The sequence below is a fragment of the Adiantum capillus-veneris genome, chromosome 24, assembly GCF_014529385.1.
Source record: "Adiantum capillus-veneris isolate H3 chromosome 24, ASM1452938v2, whole genome shotgun sequence".
Taxonomy (NCBI): Eukaryota; Viridiplantae; Streptophyta; class Polypodiopsida; order Polypodiales; family Pteridaceae; genus Adiantum; species Adiantum capillus-veneris.
In genome coordinates, this window is record NC_140954.1 from 68,328,082 (window position 1) to 68,353,016 (window position 24,935).

Consider the following 24,935-nt stretch of genomic DNA (forward strand, 5'->3'; position numbering starts at 1 on the left):
AACGGTGAGTTTTGCTTTTGAAAACTACGACACTCTCACGACATTCATATTTTCTATAGCACCAAGTGTTTTCTCTCTAATGCTTCGAGAGGAGTCGTCAACTACATCAACCACAAAGTCTAAGTCCAAAAGCCTACAGCATCTGGTGGACACAAGTGGGCCTACACTCTCTCTAGGCTGGGAGAGTTCAAATGAAGTTCGACCACCCAAGCGCCGTTGCCGCATGCAGAATGGAAAGCCGATTGAGGTAGACTCTTCGCGCCCAGTATGTTTTGAACCTAATGTGGAGGATTGTGTGGACTTCTACAAGAGGTAGGAGCATGTGGTAAAGGTGTCACCTCGTCAACACTAGAGGTACGCAACCCTAGTGGTCAAGATCCTTGCCCTACACCCTTGCCCTACACCCGACATGGATGATAACAATAGGCCAGAAGTATTTCTTTTCCGTTTCTTGCAACACATGCATCATGTAAACATGTATATTGATAGGAAGATATTCTACCAGTAAAAGATTGTTTTCTTATTTGGAGCTGAGATTCTTGATGAGATCCTGAGATCTCCGCGTCCCATCATCTTGCCCCTTCTGGATTACTACCACTCTTTTGATGTAAGCATCTTTATTCTGTTCTAGCTTTGCAATCCATTCTTTATCTTGTTTTAATCTATCCACCCACGTCACCACCAACTTTTTGGATGATTTCGACATCGCTTGTGTGGTTTCCAACAAGGATGACGACACCTCACGGCTTCGAATTTTTCCTCTATTGATGAAATTAGAGACCAAGTCCTGGACAATGCTTTGCCCCGGGCTACCAAAAATGTATGGGATGTGTTACGTGTTGCCTTTGTGAAGAGGTTTGGTGGAGGCACAACCTCGGAGAAGCTATGGCAGTTTTACTGAAGGAATTGAAGCAGGGAGGTGTGCTAGAGTATGCCACCTACGAGTCCAAGTTTGTGGACTTATGGGAGAGATGGGTTGCCTCACTAGACAAAGGCGAAAGAGCCCCTAATTTCCTGAAGAAGGACCATTTCATTGCGGGCCTGTGGTCGTCGCTTAAGGAGAAGGTGAAGGGAAGGTTTCCTGCAACATATGAGTTGGCAGTAGAAGTAGCCCACCTTAAAGACAAGAAGCTGCTCATGCAAGCAAGAGTCAACGAGTCAGAGGAATCAAGCTCAGTTCGACTAGCCCCAGTGACTGCAAAAACCATACATAGAGCCCAACCACAAGAGGCATCAAAGGAGCAGCAAGACTTGCTGAGTCGCATCACTACCCAACTCGAGAGTTTATCCGTGCATCTGGTGTAGCAAGGGCATGCACCTGTCAGAAATCTAGAACAAGGAAGAGGACAACGAAGGCAAAACCAAGAGTACCACTGCTACACTTGCGGGGAAGACGGCCATGGTATGTACTACTGCCCACATCCAAGAAGGCAGAATTTCAATAGAGGGGGGAGACAGAATCAGACCTCTCCGCCAAGGGCAAGACCACCGCCAACTAGGCAACTAATCTCACATGTTCAAATCAGACCACCAGTCACAGCTAGCCCCACCAGTTCAATTCCTACATCCACCGATGCAACCACCGCCACAATCACCACTTACACTCATCCTACGTCCACCACCAATATCCGCACACCAAGTATCATTGGTCTTGCAGAAGAGGTCAAGATGAAGATAACAAAGAAGGTTCAAGCGAGAAGTTTGTTCAAAGGACTGAAGCAGTGGAACAAGAGGTTAAAGAATCAAAAGATGCTACCCTAGTGGGGGAGGTAAGTCAAATAAATTTTGTTACAAATGTGAGTACATCTTTAACCCTGGATGAAATAGGCACCAAAGAGATCAATCGACAACACTGGGCAGTAAGGGTAAGAAGGTGTAAAGTGTTGATCAGGCCTCGTCAGAGTAAGAGGAATGCAAAGAGCATGGAAGAAACAAGAGAAGAAGAAAACCAGCCTGCTAGCAAGGCTTTGCAAAAAATGGACAACATATCAAGCAAAGGGGAAGGCTTTGAAAACAGAAGCTTGTGCACCAACATGGACCAAGGACAATGTAGCAAGCTAAAGGAATCTTGCATCAAGGGAGTTTCACCAGAGGACCATAACGAAGAGGTAAGAAAGACTGAAGGTTTGGAGTTGGATATTGCTCCAGAGGCTTGGCAGCCGAGCAAGACTTTATTTTGTAGTGTCATAGACTTAGAGATGGGTAAAGCCTCTAGTCTACTGAAAGGTGTTATAAACTTGGAGATGGGTAATGCCTCCACTTTATGTGAGGGTGTTCAGAGTAAGTTTGATGATCAATATGTTGCCAACCTTTTAAGGATGTTCCAGACTCCTCCACAACGCAGCATTGTGTTTGCATGGGATGCATCAGACCTACGGTTATGGTTAGCCGCTATAATATATAGAGGTAAGATTAGCAGGGAGATAAGAGTTAAGGAGCCATGGATAGACAAAAGGCTGATAGAATGCAAGAATGAAGGCCTCATTCCCAATTTGGTGCAATTTTTTACAAACAGTGTATGCTCTCTATGGAGAGAGATAAGTGGGTTACGCTTGTATTTAAACCACAAGGTAGATGGCTTACTATCAACATCAGAAAAGACAGCTGACATGTTTGAGCACACCCAAGAGAAGCATGATATGCTTGCAGGTTTTTCTAATCATGGCAGTAAGCAAGGTTCTAAAGACAACTGGAGCTCACCACACCAACAAGGTGGCCATATATGGTGGATTCAGAGGCACACTCTTGGGAATCATAATTTTCAGTTCTGTCTTTGCAGGAGCCAAGATGCTCATTTCTCCTCTCGCTAACTAGTGGTTACAAAGAGGAATCCCAATCCTCGAGCGAGTACTTCCGAGCGGACAAGAAACAGAGCTAGCACAAACAATGAAAAAGATTAGATCAAGATCTCAATAGTCACTCTATAGAGTATAGTGTAGCAAAGTAACCATGTTGCATCTCAAATAATCTCAAACAAAAGAGCCATACTTTTCCTTTAATGTGTTCACACACACATTGATACACATTCATATCCTTGCTTCGAAACCATCTTGCTGAGCATATTCCGAAACTCTATTTGTGCAAACTTATTCACCATGGTAAATTCACATGTTACAATTGTCATAAGTTCGTCCACAAATAGATCAAAAGATGGTAACTCAAATGCCACATGTCCATCATAATGCAAAGGTAGCTCTTGAACTTGAATGATATCCTTTGCTTGCTTGAGTGCCATGTGTACGCTTCTTTGTGAAGGCATTGCATGTAGTATACCAACTACTCTGGAGGGACCATCGGACTATTACTAGTGTGTCCTTCATTCCAATGCCTTGTGTGCTTTCAATAGGAATGCGAAACTTCTAGAATTGACATTGTCCATGATTGAGAAGCAAGATTTGTTCATCACTAGCAAGTTCGATAGCCTTTATCTTCACCTGCTCTCCCATTAGAGTTAATGGATGCAAATTGAATGCATTATTATTTTATAACATTGTATCACAAAAGATATAGAAAGTGCATAGATGCTATTGTCAAACATAAGAACAATCTTGTGGCCACATTGTCGTCCATAAATGGTTATGTATCTATCCATGGTTGAGTGCAAGATGAGGAATTTCAAACTCCAAACAAACCTTTTCGAGAAATCATAAAAAAATAGAAAAACCCCACAAGGTACATAGAACTTAAATCATAATAGAAATATTTAGCATCAAATTACATATTACAATCTATCTATCATTGTCTCTAACCATCTAGAGCATTCCTTATGGAGACTTTTATCATCCACCCTTATATTAACTCCTTGATTATCCAAGGTTATGCTCCCTCCTCTGAATCACAGCTTGTGGTCATCAATATTAAAGCCATGGTAGATGCCGGACAAGTAAAAGTGTGTGTGTGTGTCTGTGTGTGCACGTGCAATGTTGTGGAGGGGGGAGGAGGGTTTCTCAAAACATAATACTACGGCAAGTGTTTCTAAGGAAATTATAGAAGAAGTAGATTTGGTAGATCGTATTGGTAGGTTGGAGCCAATATGAACAATGTGTATTTGCAATCTTTGGTGCTAGATTGTACCTTATTGAAATTGGAGGTAATTGTTTTTGGGTGAGTGACTCCTTTTAGTCTAGCTCGCAAAAAAGATCTTTCAACGTATAATCATGACACTTGAGAAACAAAGAGGAAAAGGAAAATATCTCTTACATCACATACTTGAAAATAATAGTTTTCATGGACTATGAACTCTTTTAGAGTTTTCATGGTGAGTTGCAAAAGAGGAGGCCCCAATCACGAGGACTTTGTGGACAAGGGTGGGAGAGGTGATGAAGGTCATAAGGTACTATCGAAATGAATGATAATCACCACTTGCATGCAACATCTTGGCAATCACCTCTTATGCAGTGCCTTCACAATCACCTCGGCCCCATCTTTCGACGAGAACCAAGATGAAGAGTTTGGCTGTGTGTGTGTATGTGTGTGTGTGTGAGAGAGAGAGATTTGTCTTCCACAGTTGCAGGATCACAGCCAAGGAATCTTTTCTCAAACACCAGTCTTTGTGGTCGCGCATCAAAAATGACTTTGATGCGCTGATGCCCTTGTTCAGCAATCCCTACCTCCAGCTTCTTCTAGAGTTTCACAAAAGTGGGCTTGACTCCGCCACTGAGCAGCGAGCTCTACATGGAAGGGGTGTACATGCTCTCAACCAATCTAGCCAGTTATACTCTCTCTCTCTCTCTCTCTCTCTCTCTTTCTCTCTCTCTCCTCTCAGAATCAGCATCCCCTCTATAAGTCACTCACAATGCTTGAAAAAACCTAGGTTTAGTGTAACCCCACCTACAAATCTTGAGATTTACCTCTAAATTTTATAGTTGAAGGTGAGAAAACCTCCAAAATTTGAAAAAAATTAGTGTAAATTGGTATAAAAACCTTCAGATTTAGTTAGTTTACCTCTATTGTTTCTAACATGTAGGTTTGACAAGTTTCTGGATTTTTTTTTTGAGCACTAATCATGCCGAGTTTAGTGAATTTTCAGTGTCGTGTCTCTTGTTCACTCGGGCTTCTCTCTGTCGTGTCTCACAAGCAACTCTCTCTCTCTCTCTCTCTCTCTCTCTCAAAACTTTAGAAAGACATTTCAAAAACATAAGATACAAGCCCGTCCAAAAGACTCAAAAGTCCCTCAACGCCCATCTTATTGATGGATTCAACCATAGTGGCAATTCTTGTAGCATGTGTCTTCTAAGAGTTCTATGATATAAGTCAAAATTTATGAGCCTTCTTCCTCTCTTGGCTTACGCACTAATTAGACACCTCTTTACTTCCTAACAGCAGTAACATTGGTACGCTGATTCTGGTTCTGCATATCCTCCTTGCATCTAAACCTCTGTGGTGGCTCCCGAACTCTTCTTGTTGTGAGGGATCTTACACGGACAACGTGAGAGTGAATGGCGCATGAAACACAGTACTGTATTTTGGCATAAAGCTTGGGAAGTGTGTACCCATCATAAACGAAAGCATCCTGCACATCTCATAGAGCAGCTTGTTCAACAATGTTACTTACAAGAAACCGCTGGATAGCCTTGTCCTTGGGCACACATCGCCCACAGTTGCAGCACCTGCTGAGGTTGGTGTGGCCTCTTCAATGCTTGTTAAGTCCACCGTTGCGGCGCTTGACCGTCATGACTGCTTATGCCGCGATTGCTTCTGCTTCCTCTTCGTCGTGGAGATATCTCTCTCTCTCTCTCTCTCTTTCTCTCTCTCTCTCTCTCTCTCTCTCTCTCTCTCTCTCTCTCTCTTTTAGTGATATCTTTGGCTTATTCTGATTAAACACCAATTTCAAGTGTTGTGCAGCATACGGAAACCCTATGTTGACATGATAAGACATTAAACTTGCATTATGAGAGAGCAGACATTCCTATGCTAGAGAGAGAGAGAGAGAGAGAGAGAGAGAGAGAGAGAGAGAGAGAGAGAGAGAGTTAAAGAGACTTGGCAGTTTACATACAAGAGAGGACTAACCAGTGCTTATAGCTAGGTGGAAGCTAGCGAGCTAGGCATGCGGGTCGTGGCCACCATGGCCGCCATGCCCCTTATCGCAGATGCCGCCATGGCCCTTGCCCTGGTTGCCTCCATGGCTGTTGTTATAGCCACCCTTGCCACCATAGCTGCCCTTGCCACCTTGACCGCCATGCTGATCATAACCACCGCTACCCTTGCCGCCATAGTGGCCCTTGTCCCCACCCGCTGCCAGAGGTGCCGCAGAGCATAGAAAGGGGTTGATCTTCCTGCGATGGCGACAAAGCAGGCGCCCCCTTCTTCCTAGCCAAGAATGCACTGCAAAACATCCTCCTGAGAGGAACTTACTGTGCTTTCTCTCACAAGGAATTCATACAGGTCTGCCATCGCTGGGTTATACCTGGCATGCTGAATGTCTGGTGACGCCAACTCCAAGGTCCGTTACAGGCCGAAAGCTAGCTCTCTCTCTTCGCCGGCATCCTCTTCATCGCTACTACTGCGTCGCGAGGCTCACCACCCCCATCACCAAAAGCATGGCAAGAAGCAGCAGTGCCAGACCCTTGTTGCTACCCACATAAGAAGAGCTCGCCATTGCAGTACTACGGCAAACTCAAACACTAGTGGCTAGTGAATACCTTGCTAGAGGTGGCGCAGAATGCAAGTGATGGATGGCGTCTCTCTCTCTCTCTCTCTCTCTCTCTCTCTCTTTTTGGCTTGGCCACAAAGAGTGACAAATATTCACAATCTGCCAACATTGGCGGTAAGGATGACATGAAGACAATTGTTTTGTGCAACTATTTGAGCTCTCTCTCTCTCTCTCTCTCTCTCTCTCTCTCTCTCTTACATGCACAAACCCACGAGCAGCACGTAGGCAGGTCCTTGTGAGTTTCTCACAAGTTGTTAACCTTGTTGTCATCGAGGACAGGTATAAATAGAAGCGCAGGAAAAATCTGACTGCTACAACCCCAATGAATAGAGCACAAAATAGTATACATAGAAAGATAAGTAGAATCAACTCACTTGTGCAACATCATGACACAACAAGTGAAAGGATCAACCCGGTTTTCTGAAATTCCTCGGACTCTTTTTGAAACACTAACGGAAGCTTAAGAATCATCATAAGATACGTGAAATGCGGCTGAGCAACCAGGCGCTTGTGGATCCTCAGCACCGCAATAGTCATAAAACTTTGCCGCATAGGGAGGATCACCCGGTTTCAACTCATAGTACCTCTGTTGATCGTCATGGCGGTGAGAGACAAAGAAAGAAGGATGGAACCGACAAGCAGTGGCGGAGTTGAGGAGAGGGTAGTAGAGAGTCTTGCAGTGTCTGCACACCATTTCCCTATTCGGCTGCTCGTGAAGACTCATTTTCTAGAGAGCTCTTTCTCTCTCTCTCTCTCTCTCTCTCTCTCTCTCTCTAAGACCGCGCGCCGGCGCACGCTCTTTGAGAGAGTTGAGTTTTTTTTTTGGGAGAGAGAGAGAGACTCTCTCTCAGCATACGAGGGGCAAGCGGGCACTCACGAGCACCCATGGCGAATCATAAGAGGTCGACGAGCAGGCGGACATCACTGAAGCGCGAAGGGGAAGCCCAGGAATGTCTGGCAATAGGGGTGTTGCGCTACCTGGGTACCACCATTACTTGCTATCCGCAGAGCCCAACCATCTTTGCAATGTCCCCTGATTGTGACCTCACCCTGAGGTCCTTGCTCACGAAGAAAACTCAATTGCGGAGTGCTCTCCCTTGCAAGCAGCGTTTCTTTAAATACCCTCAGCCCCACAAGCAGACTACTGCCTCCACCCTTTCCCTCCTCTCTCAACAGCAGACATGGGAGTCAGTGAGTGATTTGCGATTCATACGTACGCCCCTGTACTCTGGTTTGAGTGTTTACTATTGCAAAGAGAGTGCACCTAGCAGGACAAGGATAGTTGCCCCAAAATTGTGAACCTTGGCAGTGCCAAAACTCATTTGTTCTATGAACATAAAAAGTATGGTTTCAAAAAAAGATAGGTCAGTGCACTCTCGCAACCTTTTGCTTTGTCGTGCCTTATGAGGTTGGGGGGTGCTGCATACATACAGCTAGAATGTGTCATGCTTATTGTGGGCTATGATGGCATGTTCTTGCAGATGTAAGAGTGCAAAGAAAGACACTTTTTAATTGTGAGGTTTGCACCCGTTCAAATAGACAAACTGTATTGATGTTAACTTATCTCCTATTGCTGTTGGATGTTGCATAGTTATTTCAGAAAAGGTTTTTCTTTCCAGAGAGAGAGAGAGAGAGAGAGAGAGAGAGAGATTATCAAGTGAGTGAGGGCAACGCACGGTTGCGAGAGCAGAAGCACCATAAAGAAAGGAGATGAAACCAAAAGAGATGCTGTCCAAATTGGATCCCTCGCAGATAGTGGAAGGGACGACAACGACCTTGGCTTGACGATTCTGGATAGTGAGCTTGACGATAACGCGCAAGCCCTTCTAGTCCTTGGCAGTCTCCTTGGCGATGTCCTCTCCTACCTTCTTAGGCGATAGAACCAGAGGCCTGATCTTGGGTGCCAATGAAGAGGAAACTCCAACTTCCCCTCCTGTTAAACGAACAAAAACAACCTCCTCATATTCTTGCTGCCCTTTCTTTATCAGCATTGCATCTTCATCGTGGGTGCAAAACATGCATCACTCATCTTTGTGTCTACCGTCTAGTGGAGTTACGGGGCTTCCTCAATGGTGACGTTGAACTGGAGTAGGACTAGAAGTAAGGGAGAAATTAGCGCCAATGTCCTTGTGATCAAAGCCCTCAAGCAACCCGAGCGTGATAGGAAAAAGATGAATGCATTGCTGCAGCTGCTGCTCCTCGCAGGAGTGAAATAGTAGCTAAACGTGTCATAATTATTGCTCAAGAACGAGTACTGATGTGGTGGGTGCCTGTGCTTTGGTATGAACACAGCCTTTGAAGACAACTGGAGCTGCTCATGATTAGTGCTAAGGGCCTTGTTAATCCGCTCTGAGTTTTGTGTAGCAATTATCTCCCTTCTAATCTCGAAGAGGGCAAGCTGTGACAATCATTCCTATCCATTTAATGCATAATTAATACCACAATGATGAAGTCGATTGACAGAAACATCAACGATGCCATCATTTTTATTTATGACATTGCTATACTATAGGTGCTCCTCATGATTGGTGGCCAGTGACTACTCTCATAATTGCAATGTCAGAATTCCTCTTATTAATCTGACCATGCAAGCCGCTACAGCACTCGATTGCCTTTTTCTTCTTCTTCTGCTTGCCCCTCAGTCCTAGCATTGGCGACAGGGTTTTGTTCCATGCTAGTGTGCCACATGAGCTCTTAGCTGGTTTCCGACCTGCAGATTCCTCTTCCTTCTCCTTATACATTTAAGAACATCAAACACAATGGCAACATTTCTCTCGATGATGTGATTGAGATTGCCCGTGTGATGCATCTGAAGGGGATCGGGGAGCACCACAGACGGAGAGTGTGAGAGAGAGAAGGAGACACACACACGATGTGGGTGGGGAGACTCAAAAGAGTGAGCAGCCCCCTATACACTTATGCTATGTATAAGGTATACAAGTCAGTGGGCGCCCAGACTCTGGGCGGCCGGGCAAGGCACAGACGCCTATACCCCAACAACCTCCCACTTAAACGCGACTGTGCCTTTAAGCAAGAGACCCTAGTCTAAAGACTACAAAAGGCGAGAGAAAACCGCTCTCAACCGATGCCCACTGGCTGGCTGTGATCGTGTGCATCCGGCTGTCCTGCTCCCGTGTAAGTCCATACACCACCAGACGTACCGCACACGTACTGCAAGTATGTACGCAATACCTGCAAACCTCCCCTATGCTCTATGCCGAGATCAGTCATCGAACGACTGATCAACCCTGCTGCAAATGCTCCCACTGCAGCTGCTATGTCGGGCCTCGAGATTAGCATCTCGTACATAAGGACACCGAACGTTGATGCAACCCTGGCAACCTCTGCCACCTCCAACTCAGAACTCAACACATGGCAATCCTGTCCCCTATCATAGAGACCATGGCACTCTGACTCCGAGCTCTGGAGTGACTCCTCGTGCCCACCACATATCACATGTGTACCAAGTGTATCCATATGTCCTGAATCTGCATCAAGCTCTGGCATAAGCATATCAAGAAATGACTCCACAATAGTCGACATCTCAACATCCATGTGAGTCATCTCTGTCATCACCTCTGATGACTCATCCTGCTGTGACTCAATAGAGCTGTCCCGCTCTACCTGTGCATCCGTAGACGCAACCTGCACAACAAGGTCACTGCTCTGCACTCCATGCAAAGCATCCTGCAACCCACAAGCAAAAGAGACTCGCTTGCTCTCTCGCTCTCTACCTGGCTACATGATCACAGAGACAACACCGTCTCTCGCGTGATCCACATGAAATGGGTAACCTGTACCACTCCTGGCACCTCTCGCAATCACTAGCGAACCCAAATGCATCACAAAATCTCGCTCTCGTAGCGAAATCTGACATCCACAATCTCTAAGCTGACCAATCGAGATCAAACTCACTGTCAAATCTGGTACATAGCACACATGTCGTAACAAGTAAGATGCACCACTCGGTAATGACAGTCTCACATCTCCTGCACCTGCTATCGCATGCACCGATCCATCGGTCAAACGTACACTGCCAAGCATCCCGCTAGAATAGCTACAAAACCGTGCACGATGCGGCGTGACATGAAACATAGCATCTGCGTCTAGCAACCACTGCGAAGGGAGTGCACTATCCACATGTATAGCATCTCGTGCATAGCTCGAGGTAAAAGTGACATCCCCGTCACTAGTATACTCCGACACTACATGTGCCTCAACTGTCAAAGCAACTGAGTCCATGGCATCACTACATACATCTCTGAGACTGCCATGTCTCCTACGATGTCGCATACGACGAAAACAACGCCGTCTAACGTGTCCAGAATGACCACAATACCAACATGTCATCTGTCGGCGTGCTCGTGAATGTACATGTCTCACACGAGTCCGTGATGACTCAGATCTATAATACATATCATGTAATCTGCGCCAAAGTGCTCTCGAAGTAGTCTCATACATAACAAGAGCATATACAGATTCCGCAAGGTGCAAAGAGAGCGTAGATAGTGCCATCTCCTCTAGCTCCTGCCACTGATCGTCAGACATGTTTGAAGGTTTACCTACATCACCACTCAATGGTCGATGCAACCCTCGCTGTGTCAATGCATCAAGCATACACTCTCCATGCCGCAAAGTCTGACCCATCAAACACGCGCATCTGTGAGAGGTCACAATCTGATCGATCACCTGTCTCTGCCATGAGCACAATGTAGCAAACTAGAAAGCAAAACCACCTCACCAACAACACCTGAAAACTGTCTACCAATATGGCCAGAAACACAATGTAAAACCTGTGAGACACACTCCAAAATAGAGCTCCCGCAATGTCAATACAATCCTCGCCTGCTCTAGTATCACACTGCAATCTGTGAGCTAATCACCAAGCCCACACTGTGCGGTATCGATGCATACACACGCACAAATCTCCCACCTGCAGAGAACACCGCACACAAATGCTGAGTGCAACCCGCAATCTCTACCTAGATCGCATAAATGATGCGCATAAAACTCCTGGGAAAATTTCGCCAGAGTTTCGTCAGTAAAACAGCCACAAAACCAGTAACCAAACTGACTGCACGCTCAAAACCATGAGCAACCAAAGCGCATCAAACCGTACTCCAAATGCATGCACCAATCTCCACATTTTGCATACATCATTGCAAACACCTGCAAATCTAGTACACAAATATCTGCTCTACCTGTGACTGCCAAAAAACATGCTCGAGGCATACATTGCCGAGCTCAAAATGCAATCACTAGTCTCCCTGAGCATCAAACCACATAAGGCATACATCGTATCCTCCCACCTGTGAGGAAACTTGCAGCAAATATCACTCTCACATCTGAGAGCAAACCATGTGTGGAATCCTCGACACACAATAAACAACTACTGCTGCAGAAAATTCAGCGTTCAGAATTTTACAATTCTGATATGACGAGTGCGTCCAGAGCGTGCCAAAACCCCAAGGTAGACTCCTGGATCATATATATCCGAGTTCGGGTGTGAAAGCTATGCCAAAAACAGTGTTTTTGGGACCCGAAAGTGCACAAATAAACCTGCTGCTGTACTTGCTGTAATTCAAAGCATAATTTCAGCAAATAGACATCACCATCGCGTCCGGAGCGTGCCAAAACCCTGACCTAGACTCCTGGATCATGTAGATCTGACTCTGTATGACGGAGCTACGCAAAAAACTGCGTTTTAGAGCCCGAAAATGGCAAAAACGAGCTGCACACAGTCTTGAACCTGCTCCTGCTCCACTCTGCGTGATGCAATGTCCTCTCAATGCAAGCTCCAACACAAGAGCTCTGCCACAACAGCATCCAAGCACTCGAATGTCAAGCTCTCCTCCGCCGAGCACTTCTCTAACGAGCTCCACTGAGCTCAAAAGCTCCTCTCACCAAGGAAGCCGCAACCGCCTCCTCGACCAAACTTGACCACACCAAGCTCCTAAGCTCCAAAGACAATGCTCCTCAAGCTAAAATCGCTCTCCGTGAAACTCCGTGATCGAACTCCACTGTCGAGAGCGAGCGAGCTATCGTCTCGAAGCTCTCAAAGCCGTCGTGCTCTCCGCGGTCACCATAGCTCTGATACCAATTGAAGGGGATCGGGGAGCACCACAGACGGAGAGTGTGAGAGAGAGAAGGAGACACACACACGATGTGGGTGGGGAGACTCAAAAGAGTGAGCAGCCCCCTATACACTTATGCTATGTATAAGGTATACAAGTCAGTGGGCGCCCAGACTCTGGGCGGCCGGGCAAGGCACAGACGCCTATACCCCAACAACATCCCTATTCGATGGCAAAGGAGCTTGCTGGCACAGTAAAGGAAATTCTCGGTACTGGTTTCTATGGGTTGCTCTGTGGATGGGAAGGATCCCAAGGATTTGCAAACAGAGATTGACAATGGGGATGTTGATATTCCAGAGAATTATCTTAATTAATCTTAGGTAGGTGCCTCTCTAGAATGTAGCGCTGCTAGAGTAAGTTTCACTTTGTGGTATTGCTACTGGGTTTTTCCTGGAAATCATTTTTGGACAAATGTCAGCTTGTTATACTTCTAATGAGTGTATGTTAGAGAGAGAGAGAGAGAGAGAGAGAGAGAGAGAGAGAGAGAGAGAGAGAGAGAGAGAGAGAGATCTAAGCATCTTCTCTCACTTATTAGCGCTCTTCCTAGTGGACATACATGGTAGCTCTTGGTTTTGGCAAGTTTCTATCATCTGCAAAAAATGGGATTTCAATACGATGCAACCCTTTCCCTCATCCGACTAGCAAGATTTCCTTACCACCTTGACTTGAGCAGACACAAGCTCAAAAGAGATTGAAATTTGCCGCAAACAAATTATGGCCTTCTAGACATCTGCTAGATTTTTCCAAACAATGATCCAAAATGGAAAGGAGTTGCATCTTTCATCTTTGTGAACTAAGTTGTTCAATCGATCTTTATTTAAGTTTCCAAAAAAACATATTTTTGCTAGCAATGGTGACATGTATAAGGATGACTAGATTTGTATAATCATGATTAGGGAGTAATGGTGCTGACACTTATTGATTGGGTTTAGAGAAATCTCTCTCTCTGTGTGTGTGTGATATCTCTTTTTAGAAAAGAAGTATATATATACGTGAGAAACTCACTTGGTAACTTTGCTCGGTTTTGAACTTGCTCGGATAATTTCGCTCTATGTTTGGTAGAACTCGTTACAAATTTGGTCCTATTTGGCATGCAAATTTTATTGTTCGGACACTGCAGACAATGATCCTATTTTCACTTGGGATCCAAGAGGACACTGACACAAAGTTCTGGAAGCCATGGGCTTCGCGTTTAATCAACCGACACTATTCCAAGGAACAGGCTATCACCCGGACCTGTTGCAGATTCATGAATATCTTAGAAATCTCACCAATGGCCAAATGGAATGGCTAGTTCAGAAGGCAACTCGATATCGGCTCCTATAGCTCAGTTGAAGAAGAATCAGAGTCAGGGCTAGAGACAGGAATGCCTCTAGCCAAAAGGGGAGGGCTAATGATAGCCGATTTTTGGAAATCAAAGAAAAAAAAGTGAAAAAGGTTATTTTTTTCCTCTGGCGAAGCCTTGGCGACACCGTCGGAAGGCTCGGCAATGCCTTGGCCAACCTCACGGCCCTAGCTCATCCATACCCCAGCCTAGCAGGCCGCCATCTCTCTCTCTCTCTCCCTCTTATTCTATTTCCCTGGCGGGCCATTGTAATTCTCTCTCTTCTTCACTATCTCTCTCTCTCTCTCTCCATGTCTCCCCCCATCGATCCAGATCTCTTCCCCTCTCTCGGAGAAAAGGCCCCGCGGGCATCGAATGAAATATCCCACTCTCTCTCTCTCTCTCTCATTTTCTCTACACACCTCCCTCTTCCCCTCTCTCCATTCTCGGCACACACTCTCTCTCCCTCATCCACTCCTTCTCTCTCTGACAACTCGCTCTCTTTCTAGCTTGTGATGGCGGTCCACTTGGCGTAATGCTCGGCCATTGTTGGACGGGAAGCGACTCACACACCCATGAAGTGCATGCAAACACTACCTAGATCAACATAATGTCAATCGAGGACACAGATGACACGATAGGCACATGGAGGAAATCTCTTAAGCTTGTCAGGCTGAGACCATCCTACACATACAACACTCAGGAAGGCCAACTAAACCACAATCAAGAACCTCACTGCTCTCAACTACACCACCTAGCCACATACACACATGCGGAAGGTAACTCACCTAATCATGCCAGATTCGTACGAAACTTAAGGAACACCATCCCCTCACTAGGATACACCTGTCCCTAAGCTTCTACACTCAAAATGCTCACTCAAAACCCATCTGCGGAAAACGCGTAGGATGACAAAGCCAAATTTTGAAAGTGCCCGAAACTGAAATTTATGAGTACCTATGCGTAGCTTATGTCGCCATGATTCTATAGACTACTAGCACGCAGAAAACAGACATCGTTTGATACACTTACGACCATAATTAGCTCGTAGATGCGTCGGCGTGTGCGCTTCGTCTTGCAGGGAATGCTTGGCGTTGTCACGTAGCTCTCCTCGAGCCTACCGCAATGGTGCAGTCGGATCTCCAATGTGTTGAGCGAGCCGGGCGTAGCGAGAGGATGAAGCTCACACTCACTCTCTTTCTCTCTCACACACAATAGACGGCAGCGCTAAAACTTGATTATGATAAAAGTCTTCTTTACAAAATGACCTAGGTACCTTATATACTAAGGCTACCTTAGGTTTAACCAAAAATGGGGTTGAAAGGGTCAAATGGCTTTGTATTTACAATCTGGAAGTGCCATTGCACCCCGGCTTGTGAAACTAGAATAACTACTCATTACAAATGACGTTTATAGCCATAATCCGCAGCATTTCATAACTCGCAAAAGATAAGACTTTGGTACGAGACTTGAGTTATGTTGTGTTGTTGACCCATCGGTCAACATTCCCCCCTTCCGCGTTCATGTCGTCCCCGATATGACCTGATTGTCGATGGCGATGTGGTCTTTGTTGTCGTTTTGTTGTTGGAAAGAAAGTATAGGCTATAGCCTTTGCAGTAGCTTGTCTTGTTCGTCCAATCCGATGTACATAGTCTTCACATGATTCAGGAAAATCATAATTGATGGCGAACTTTATGTCTTTCACCTCCACGCTCCGAGCTGCAGCATCTGTTTCTGTCATTATAGGTCTACTGCCAGATCTAAATTCAAAAAGAACCCAATGTCGTTTAACTTGACTCTTATCATCATGGATAGAGAAAGCTCCATCCATCACTTGCTCCAGCAAATCTGTCAATTCGGAGTATTTGTGATTCTCAGAAACAACTTCAACAATCTGTAGAATTGAGTGATTGGCTTTCTGATCTTGTGAGCCAATGACAACTTTGTAAGGAGTTATGTTGTGTAGTTGACCCAGCGGTCAACACTTTGCTGTTGTTTTGGCTTCATCTGTTGCACTGCTTGTATCTTTGTCGAACCACAACAAGAACTATGATCCATTAGAGCGGACATCTATCATCATAACCATTCATCTTTTGAGATCCTCTAACTACTTTTATGTCTGCTCTTCTTCATTGGGGACTTCATTGTTCCTGTGCAATCATGTTGTTAGTGTTGTCTACAGCTTTGTCATTGTAGGCCATTCTTCGACTCGCCATTGAGGAGAAGTATGCTATGATCTGAAAGTGGTGCTCCAATTCATTTGTCAATTGATTTGAGTAGCATTTCCTTATTGTTGATGTAGAAGGAATATGTACAAGAGGATGGTGATAGGTGTCTTTAGATTAGGGTCTAAAACCTGGATGACCAAAGGGAAAAACCCGGTGGGAAAAAAATGCCTTTGGTATACGCTCTTATTGGAGTTGAGCAGTTGAACGTGAAGTACATGTTCATGAAAGGTGTGTGCTTGAGTGAAACACGGAAAGAGTGCCTGATGCAAGTGCCAATTAAGGGACACTCTATATGCATATGAGAAATTTGTCAATAAAAGCATGCAATGTGAAAGAAGGAGATGATGGGTGTTTCGAGGAATAAATGTAGCACATGTGACATCAAAAGATGTTTCAATAGCTTCCACCTTTCCAAGAAGGGTTTTCGATGTAGAAGTTTCTCCACTCGTATCTCACTGTGCTCAGTACGTGAGTGTCTTTTGGACCTTCTCCTTCACTTCACCAGACTTAAGTACTTAGACTTCGACTCTTTTGCTCACCTATACCAGCATGAGCGACACAACGTAAATATGCTCAACTCTTCCAGCTTGAGCAGTACCTAGAATAGCTAAGACGCTTAGACCACAGAGAATATTACTTGAAGCTTTGGGACTAACATGCACCTCACTCATTTTGTGGCTTAACGACTCGATTCTGACTTTTATGACTTGTCGGTTTCCTGTTGACACTGCTTTGTGACAAGTTCTTCGGCTGTTGTAGTGGCTGCTGAGACATACTTCGTGAAGTTTCATCGTTTTCCTGTACCTTCTTCTCTTTGTAGTGCTCAGGCCTCTCGTCATTCTTTTCTTCATGTGGATTATGGATTTTTAATTTTTTTTTTCTTAATAATAAACAAAGAAAATCTTAAAACAACTAAACAAAAGAAAAATAATTCAAATAGAAATCTAAATGCTATGTACACTATACACATGTCCCTAGGGGCTCATATATGGATTTTGTCCCCATACTCTCTGTAACACTACTATGAGGGCATATACTCTAAATTTCGTAAAAAAGAAATTATCACAATAAAACGCAAAAATTGCATGCATCTCACAAAACATTGCCCTCTAATAGTCATAATGTTAGGTCCGCATTCAGAATGCCTCCCCCCTTCCTATTTGGAGTCATCCTTTACGACAGGGTATCGCAAAGGGTATGTGTTGTGCTTGGGCAATTAAAAGTTGTGCCTATGCAGGCCTTGTAATGTAGCCCTATTATGCATACACAGTCAATGCATGGAAAAGATTTATGTTGTGCAAGATGTGGGTATAAGCAATTTGCTTATTGGCATTTGTTGGCGAGGCTTCCTATTCTAAGCAATGTAATGGTCTTTGAAGCTCCTGTATCGTTGCTTGATTGAAGCGACTTGTCTCTTCTAGCTGTACTGTAATCGTAGGAAGAATTGTAAGAAGTCAAGCGGCGATGCACTGACAGCAGTTTTGTTGTTCTTCTTTGGGACCCATTTCTTTGCGATTATTGGCTGTTTTGTTGCTGGCTCTCGTTTGGGAACCCATACTTGCCCATGCTTTGTTTGTGTTTGAAGAGACTTCTTTGGGATCCACCTTTTTGTTGTGTGAGTCGACAGTGGTCTTTGCTTCAGCCCTTGTACGCTTGGTTGGGGATGGGATTTAGGCTTTGAAAGTTGATACTATGGTTGTTTGGGAATCCAAATGAATTCCTGTTTTTTTTGTGCTTGAATCAACTTCTTTGGATCCCAAACCTGAGTTGTGAAAGCTTGCGACTTTGTGATATTCTTACCCGTTCGTTCACGCTTTCCTTTTTTTTGTTTTGGTGGTGGATCTTGTGATTTGTCATTAGAGATCTTTGTCTTCTTGATCCATATCTGTTTTTGGTTGATCTGGCTTTTTGGTATCCAGATTTGTCGAGCTTTTTGGCTTTGACTTGTTGTCCTGTTCTTTTGACCTGTCATGGTTGTTGCTGAAGGGGTTGGTGATAGTGATGGTCTGAGTTGATGATAGGGGATGTCGTAAGATTCATCACTATCGCTACTATCCTCAACAAGGTTGACTTCTTGTACTTTCCCTTGATTTTTTGGTTGGTAGTGGAAAGTTACTGTCTGTTTGCTCGTGGGTGGTAGTTTCTTGGAGGACTTTTCTAGCCCATTGATTAGAGCATTGTTAGCTCGTTGCTCTGGTCGTATTCTTCCTAGCTGAGTCTTTGCCTCCTTATTAGGAGTTATGTATGAGGATGCTTGTGGTGGCTGTGTCTTCATGGAGGACTTTGGAATCCACTTTTGATGCACTTTATTCGTGTAGCGATGACATTGATTCCAGGGTCGTTGATCTTCTTGAAGCTCGAAGTGTTCTACAGAGTCATAGAACTTGTCGTCTTCTTCATCTTTTGATTCTCCACATTTCTTTGTTTGCTCCTTATTTCAAGAGCTTGTTGATGTCTGGTTCTCTTCGTTTTCCTGGATTACACTCACTGCAAAATAAGGAACGACATCATAGCCATTTTCATCACAAAACTTTGTTGTGGGAGCATCCTCCACGGCGCACACGTCCAGAGTAGCCAAGATGTGTTCCCATCCGAAAGGCTCTAACTCTTCTTCAGGAAATGGTTATGGGATATAGTCCCTATCCTCCATAGCTCGCTCTAGGATACATTCCTCACGTTTCAAGCTACCACATTGTGAAGCTCCACACATCCACAGTTCTTTAGGCTTACCTAACCAAGCTGGAAGTTCTGATCCTGCTACTGTGGCGGAATCAAACTCCTCAACCGGTGTTCTCGTCACATCCCTGTAGCTATGGTCCCTCAAGTTTATCTTTGTTATGGTTTCCATATGTCTCAGGTATATCTGGTCATAACCCCAATCTTGGACCATTTTCAATTGTCGCATGAATGGTCTTCCTAGAATGATTTCATAGTTGTTCTTCTTGCCAAAGTCAACAACAGCAAAAAAGTGTGTTCATATTCAATTCCACAAGAAGTAACAATTACTTTTTCTAGCATTCCTAGGGGCTTTTCCTTGTGTCCGTCTGCAAGCTGCAGGGTCATTCGTGCGGATATCAAGGCAGGTTTTCCCCATTTTTTCCAAACCTCTTTGGTTGCAATGGCCACACCAGCTCCACTGTCAAGGATTGCCATGGTTTTTACACCATTGAATTCCACAGGAAGGGTGGTGTTTCCATCTTCTCCCTCGTAATACTCGCCTACCTTGTTTAATGGCACTCGCCTAGTATTTAGTTGAGGCATTTCAAGCTCTTTGATGCCTTCCTCGATTTGAGTCATTGGGGTTTTTACACCAAATTTCTCTAGACATTTACCCACATTAGCCCACATGTTTGGTCTTATTTTGAGCAACTCGGCTAACATTATTGTACAGGTGATTGGGGTAGATAGAATATCTACTAGCCCCTTTGAATCGATGGCCTTGTTGGGAGACAATCTCTGTGATGGACTGCAACCACATCTGACTTGGTCTTGTACTCTCCCATGTAGGACGGTAGTGTTCTTAGCGAATGGGGTTGACTATCCATAGATTGTACAAATCCTTTGTCTCCCCAATATGATCGCACGTCTAGATTCATTTGAGATCCAGTCTCAAATTCCTCTATTGGTGGTAGAAACACTCCTCGTTCATCACCAGTCTTGTCTACTCATCTTCTTAGGTCATCGGCTTCATTGGCCTCTCTGACTTGTTTCCACAATTCGTCAAGACCATCTATCTCTTTACAATCCTCAGGTATAGCTTGGTGAAATCCCTCGGAAGAGTTATCCGTGGTATTCAGTACTATCCTTAGTTCTAATGCTGGGTCTTTGAGGTTTGGTCTGTGCTCATGACTAGAATCTGGCTCTTTTAGTTCCTGGTTTGGTGGGATTACTTGTGTAGGCATGACACGGATCACATCCTCAGGTTTTGCAACTTGTGGTTCTAGTAAAGCTTGGGCTGTTTGAATCATTTATGGCACATTTCAAACCTTTGCTTTTCTAGTTCCGTATAGGGATATGTCATCCACCTTTGTTCTTGGGTTTGATTGTTTTTGAGCCTCGCATCATAGGCTTTGAAGAGGGCATCTAATGTCTCATTAACCTTATCTACCAACACAGATCCTCCTGAACTAGCACTTCTCGGTTTCTCATCTGTGGATGGTTCTTCTAGAGGTTTAACCATCTGTGTAAGAGAAGGTGCCTCCTTTTCCTCATGTTGTTTTATCTTCTCCTTAGCTTTGGTAAGCTTCTCAGCTAGGGATTTTTGCTCTCGTTCCCTGCGTGCTTTCATCCAAGTCTTTCTAGGTTTCCAACTATTTCGTTTGCTCTTGGTTTTTTGACTAGGTGTGTTTGCCATCATCTGTCTTTGGACTCGTGTCACTTTCCGTGTTCTTTGTCTCTGGATTCTCATCAGCTTTCTTTTGAGCTTGTGCTCTCGTAACCACTTGAACTGGTACGACATTTTCATTTTCTGAGCTACTAGGGAGCTGAACAATCCCTGATACATTTGTCGTGATTTTCCTGATTTGGTTCGGTTTTTTCGGGCAATCGGGGGTCAAGTGAGTGATGCCACACTCAAGACAACAGGCATTTCCTTCAGTGATCTCCGTATGAGGACATTGTTTGACCAAGTGGTTGTCACGACTTTTGTGACAATCTGTCTCTGGTTGAGAAGATTCTTTTAGCATTTCCTCTTGGCTATAAGCAAGCTTTGACCTAGATAAGCCGCTATTTGCAATGAATCGCAATGTCCTTTCGTCCATTTCATACCTTCTTTCTTTAGACTGATGAACCCAGGAGGTGCAGGTTGTACCAGCCTCACCACTCCATGTGTTTCTCTCACATTTTGTTGCTCCGAAGGGTAGTACTCACTTTGGTTGCTATACCACATTGTAGCTGGTATTGGAGTTGGTTTATTTGATGCTTCCATCATTGGCATGTATCTCATGTCTACCAGCATTCTAGCACCTGGCAGCGGAGGTTGTTGTCCTAAGACAAGCTGTGGCCTTAAAACTCCTACTGGTCCTGGCGCATTCCCCGTAATGTATCTAGGTGGAGTAGGTTCTTCTGGAACAGGTTGTACATACCTCTCCCTAGCATTATCCATGCTATAATAGCACTCTTCCCCCGTATGGTTCGTCCATTTTCTGTCAATTTCACACCACTTCGGCTCTCCCGAATCAGACCTTACAAGAGGAATCAACATCTCGACCAAGTTGTCGATGCGCTTTTCTTGATCAATAGGTGCCGTTGGCTTGGCAATGGACTCACTTATCTGTGAAACATTGTGCTGAGAGGATGTGTCATCTCCTTGACTCTTTAAGTCCTTTTCTTTGTATGCCTCACATTTATCCACTAGATAAAAAGCTTCTTTGATCAACTCGTTTAGCGTCATCCTCCTTATCATATGCAGATCCTTCTGAAGGCCCGCAAGTCTCATTCCCTGGATAAAGATCAGCATCAGTCGTGCTTGCGTAGGTAATTCCTCTCTCGGACAGAGCTTAATATATCTCTTGAGCCGTAATGATGCTTTGCATACTGATTCATTCTTTCTGTTTGAATCTATGGATTTGCGAGACCGTGTTGTGAGCAATGCCTTTTCGCGAGAATTCTTCAATAAACTCCTCAAACAGCTCATCTAGGGTCTCAAAATCCCATTTTTCCACCGAGTCGAACCAAGTAGCTGCATCATCTTCTAGAGTCAATCCAAATCCCGCAAACTGTGGCGCAAAATCTGAAACTTCCTCTGCTCTAATCACTCTTCTAAAAGCCGCTACGTGATCTCTCAGATCTTTATCTCCGGAGTATTTTCTGTTTACCCATTTCTGGACTTGGGATGGTCTAACTCGTCGATTGTCTACAAGTCTAACCAGAGACTCTCCCAATCCTTCTCTCGTTATTGCTCTTGAAGGGAATCCTGGTGGCTCTCTTCTTGGAATTCCTATAGGTATTCTCGTGTTTGGTGGAGGAATTTGTGGTCCTTCATTGACCAAATATCCTCCTCTTTCTAGAACAGTGTGTGGATTTATGCTTTCTACAACTCTGTATTCTCGTCCATACTTGTCGATAACTATAGATCTCCATTGACAGTCGACTCCGTATGTGTAGACATATAAGAGCTTGTAATCCGTTATCTCTTCTAGGTATGGATCTGAGCACCCATAAAGATTGACCTCATTGTCGTCAATGTATCTATATAGTCCTTCACTCTCATGACCAATCATCCAAACTCTCTCAACAAGATGGGTCTTTATCAATTGCAAGTTTGGAAGATCCATTGTGGGAGGATTTTCCTCTATCGTAGGGATCTCCAAGCTTGTGTAAGCTGCGTTTGAATCTAGGGTAGACATGATTTCTGGGCTTAAGAGCTTTTGCTTGGTTCAAGTAGACGTATTCCACTGTGTTCAAGTGCTTTGGTAGGGAAAAGTCGAAACTATGTCCAAAACCGCAACCGTTTCGTCACAATTCTCGCAAATTGTTGCTTTTAGACACCCCTGACTTCCGGATGAATTTTGAGGCCTCAAACGATGTTTTTTTTCAAAATTGGCCTTGAGACATCCTACGCGTAGGATGTCTTTTTGCTCAGAATGACTTGAAATTTTCACCCTAGCTTCTCCTTGATGTGCTGATCACAGTGGTGTGCTCATAAGTTGGTTTGGAGTCCTAAATCAAGGTGGAGACATCCTACGCGTAGGATGTCTTTTTGCTCTGTGTCAGCTCAAACTTGCACTGTAGCTTCCCCTTGATGTGCTAAACTCACAGCTATTTTTACTTTTTGATTCTGACACCTATAGGTTGGTCAAATGATCAAAAATCTGTTCCAAAAGCCTGATGTCTGTTCTGATGAATTCCTAAGTCAAATCAACTCCAAATTGGACCAAATTTGACTAGGAGGCTTGCCTAAGGCTATACAACACCCTGCTATGGTCACAATAGAACTTTGGTTTCAGAATTATGCCTTAGACATACTACGCGTAGGATGTCTAACTGCTCAGAATTGCCCGAAATTTGAACCACAGACTCTCCTTATGGTGCTGATCACAGTGGTATGCTCAAAATTAAGTTTGGAGTGCAAAATCACACATATGATATCCTACGCGTAGGATGTCTCTTTGGCCTGTTTGACCCCAAACTTGTCCCATAGCTTCCCCTTGATGTCAGTAACCTAGCGGTATGCTTAGATTTGAGTTTGGATCTCAAAAGACCCAAATTTTAGCTGTTCTTGCCTTTTTTAGTCAAAAGTATTAAAGTCCGCTTTGAACCCAATTTTCTCACCCAAATGAGGTGAAACCCCTTTCAGTCACTCAATACAACATTTAGAACATGCCTATGGAGTCATCCTATGGTTTGGTCTCAAAATTAGGCCTTGGACACAATTTGGGTAGGATGTCTGGCAATTCTCCTCTTCTGGCTTTGATCTGTCAAAATTTGGTCAAATTTCCACTTTCCAGGTGAAAATAGGATAAAACCTAGCCTGTGAACCCACTGGTCAACTCAGAATTTCAAAATTTGGTCTCCAGAACCCTCTTGAGACATCCTATGCGTAGGATGTCTATGTTTACAGAATTGCAGGTTTTCTTCACAGAACCCTTGCAAATGCCCTTTTATATGCACAACATCAGTGAGTCATACAAAAATATCCACAAAAGCTTGTTTATTGCATTTTTACCCTCAAAAGCACACTTTTCCGTGATTTCAAATGCAATCAAGCACTTTAGCAAATAATTCAGTGATGAATAGCTCTAGATCAGAATCGGATCACTTACCTAAAGCTACTCCTACAAATCATATGGGGTTTTGCATCTATGAGTAGAAAAAAGCTTCACTGCCACACACGGACTAGTAAACGCTTTTATCACCTCACAAATCACTTGACCACCAACAACTACTCTAATCCACATATCCTAACTAAACCTATCTAGTCGCAGACCCTCGGCAAGACACACGCTTCCTGGCTATCCACTTGATCACAGAATATCCTCTTCCGGATCCACTTAAGATAAATGCTTTTTTTAGCCCAAACTAAAGTAAACAACCATCACACGAGTGTTAGTAGGAAACCTACTTAGGTCCTTGTGTCCCCGGCAGCGGCGCCAATGTTGGACGGGAAGCTACTCACACACCCATGAAGTGCATGCAAACACTACCTAGATCAACATAATGTCAATCGAGGACACAGATGACACGATAGGCACACAGAGGAAATCTCTTAAGCTTGTCAGGCTGAGACCATCCTACACATACAACACTCTGGAAGGCCAACTAAACCACAATCAAGAACCTCACTGCCCTCAACTACACCACCTAGCCACATACACACATACGAAAGGTAACTCACCTAATCATGCCAGATTCCTACGAAACTTAAGGAACACCATCCCCTCACTAGGATACACTTGTCCCTAAGCTTCTACACTCAAAATGCTCACTCAAAACCCATCTGCGGGAAACGCGTAGGATGACAGAGCCGAATTTTGAAAGTGCCCGAAACTGAAATTTATGAGTACCTATGCGTAGCTTATGTCGCCACGATTCTATAGACTACTAGCACGCAGAAAACAGACATCGTTTGATACACTTACGACCACAATTAGCTCGTA

The 24,935-nt window shown here is 44.3% G+C and overlaps 1 protein-coding gene and 1 pseudogene across 1 annotated transcript; both read right to left on the minus strand.

Moving 5' to 3' along the window:
* Positions 1 to 6,040: 6,040 nt before the first annotated feature.
* On the minus strand, positions 6,041 to 6,598 carry LOC147426538 (uncharacterized; annotated as a pseudogene).
* Positions 6,599 to 7,100: 502 nt separating this feature from the next.
* LOC147426539 (uncharacterized) lies at positions 7,101 to 7,376 on the minus strand. The gene has a single exon (XM_086499208.1). The coding sequence runs from the start codon at positions 7,374 to 7,376 to the stop codon at positions 7,113 to 7,115; it is 264 nt and encodes an 87-aa protein (XP_086355334.1). The 3' UTR covers positions 7,101 to 7,112.
* Between the last annotated feature and the right edge of the window lie 17,559 nt (positions 7,377 to 24,935).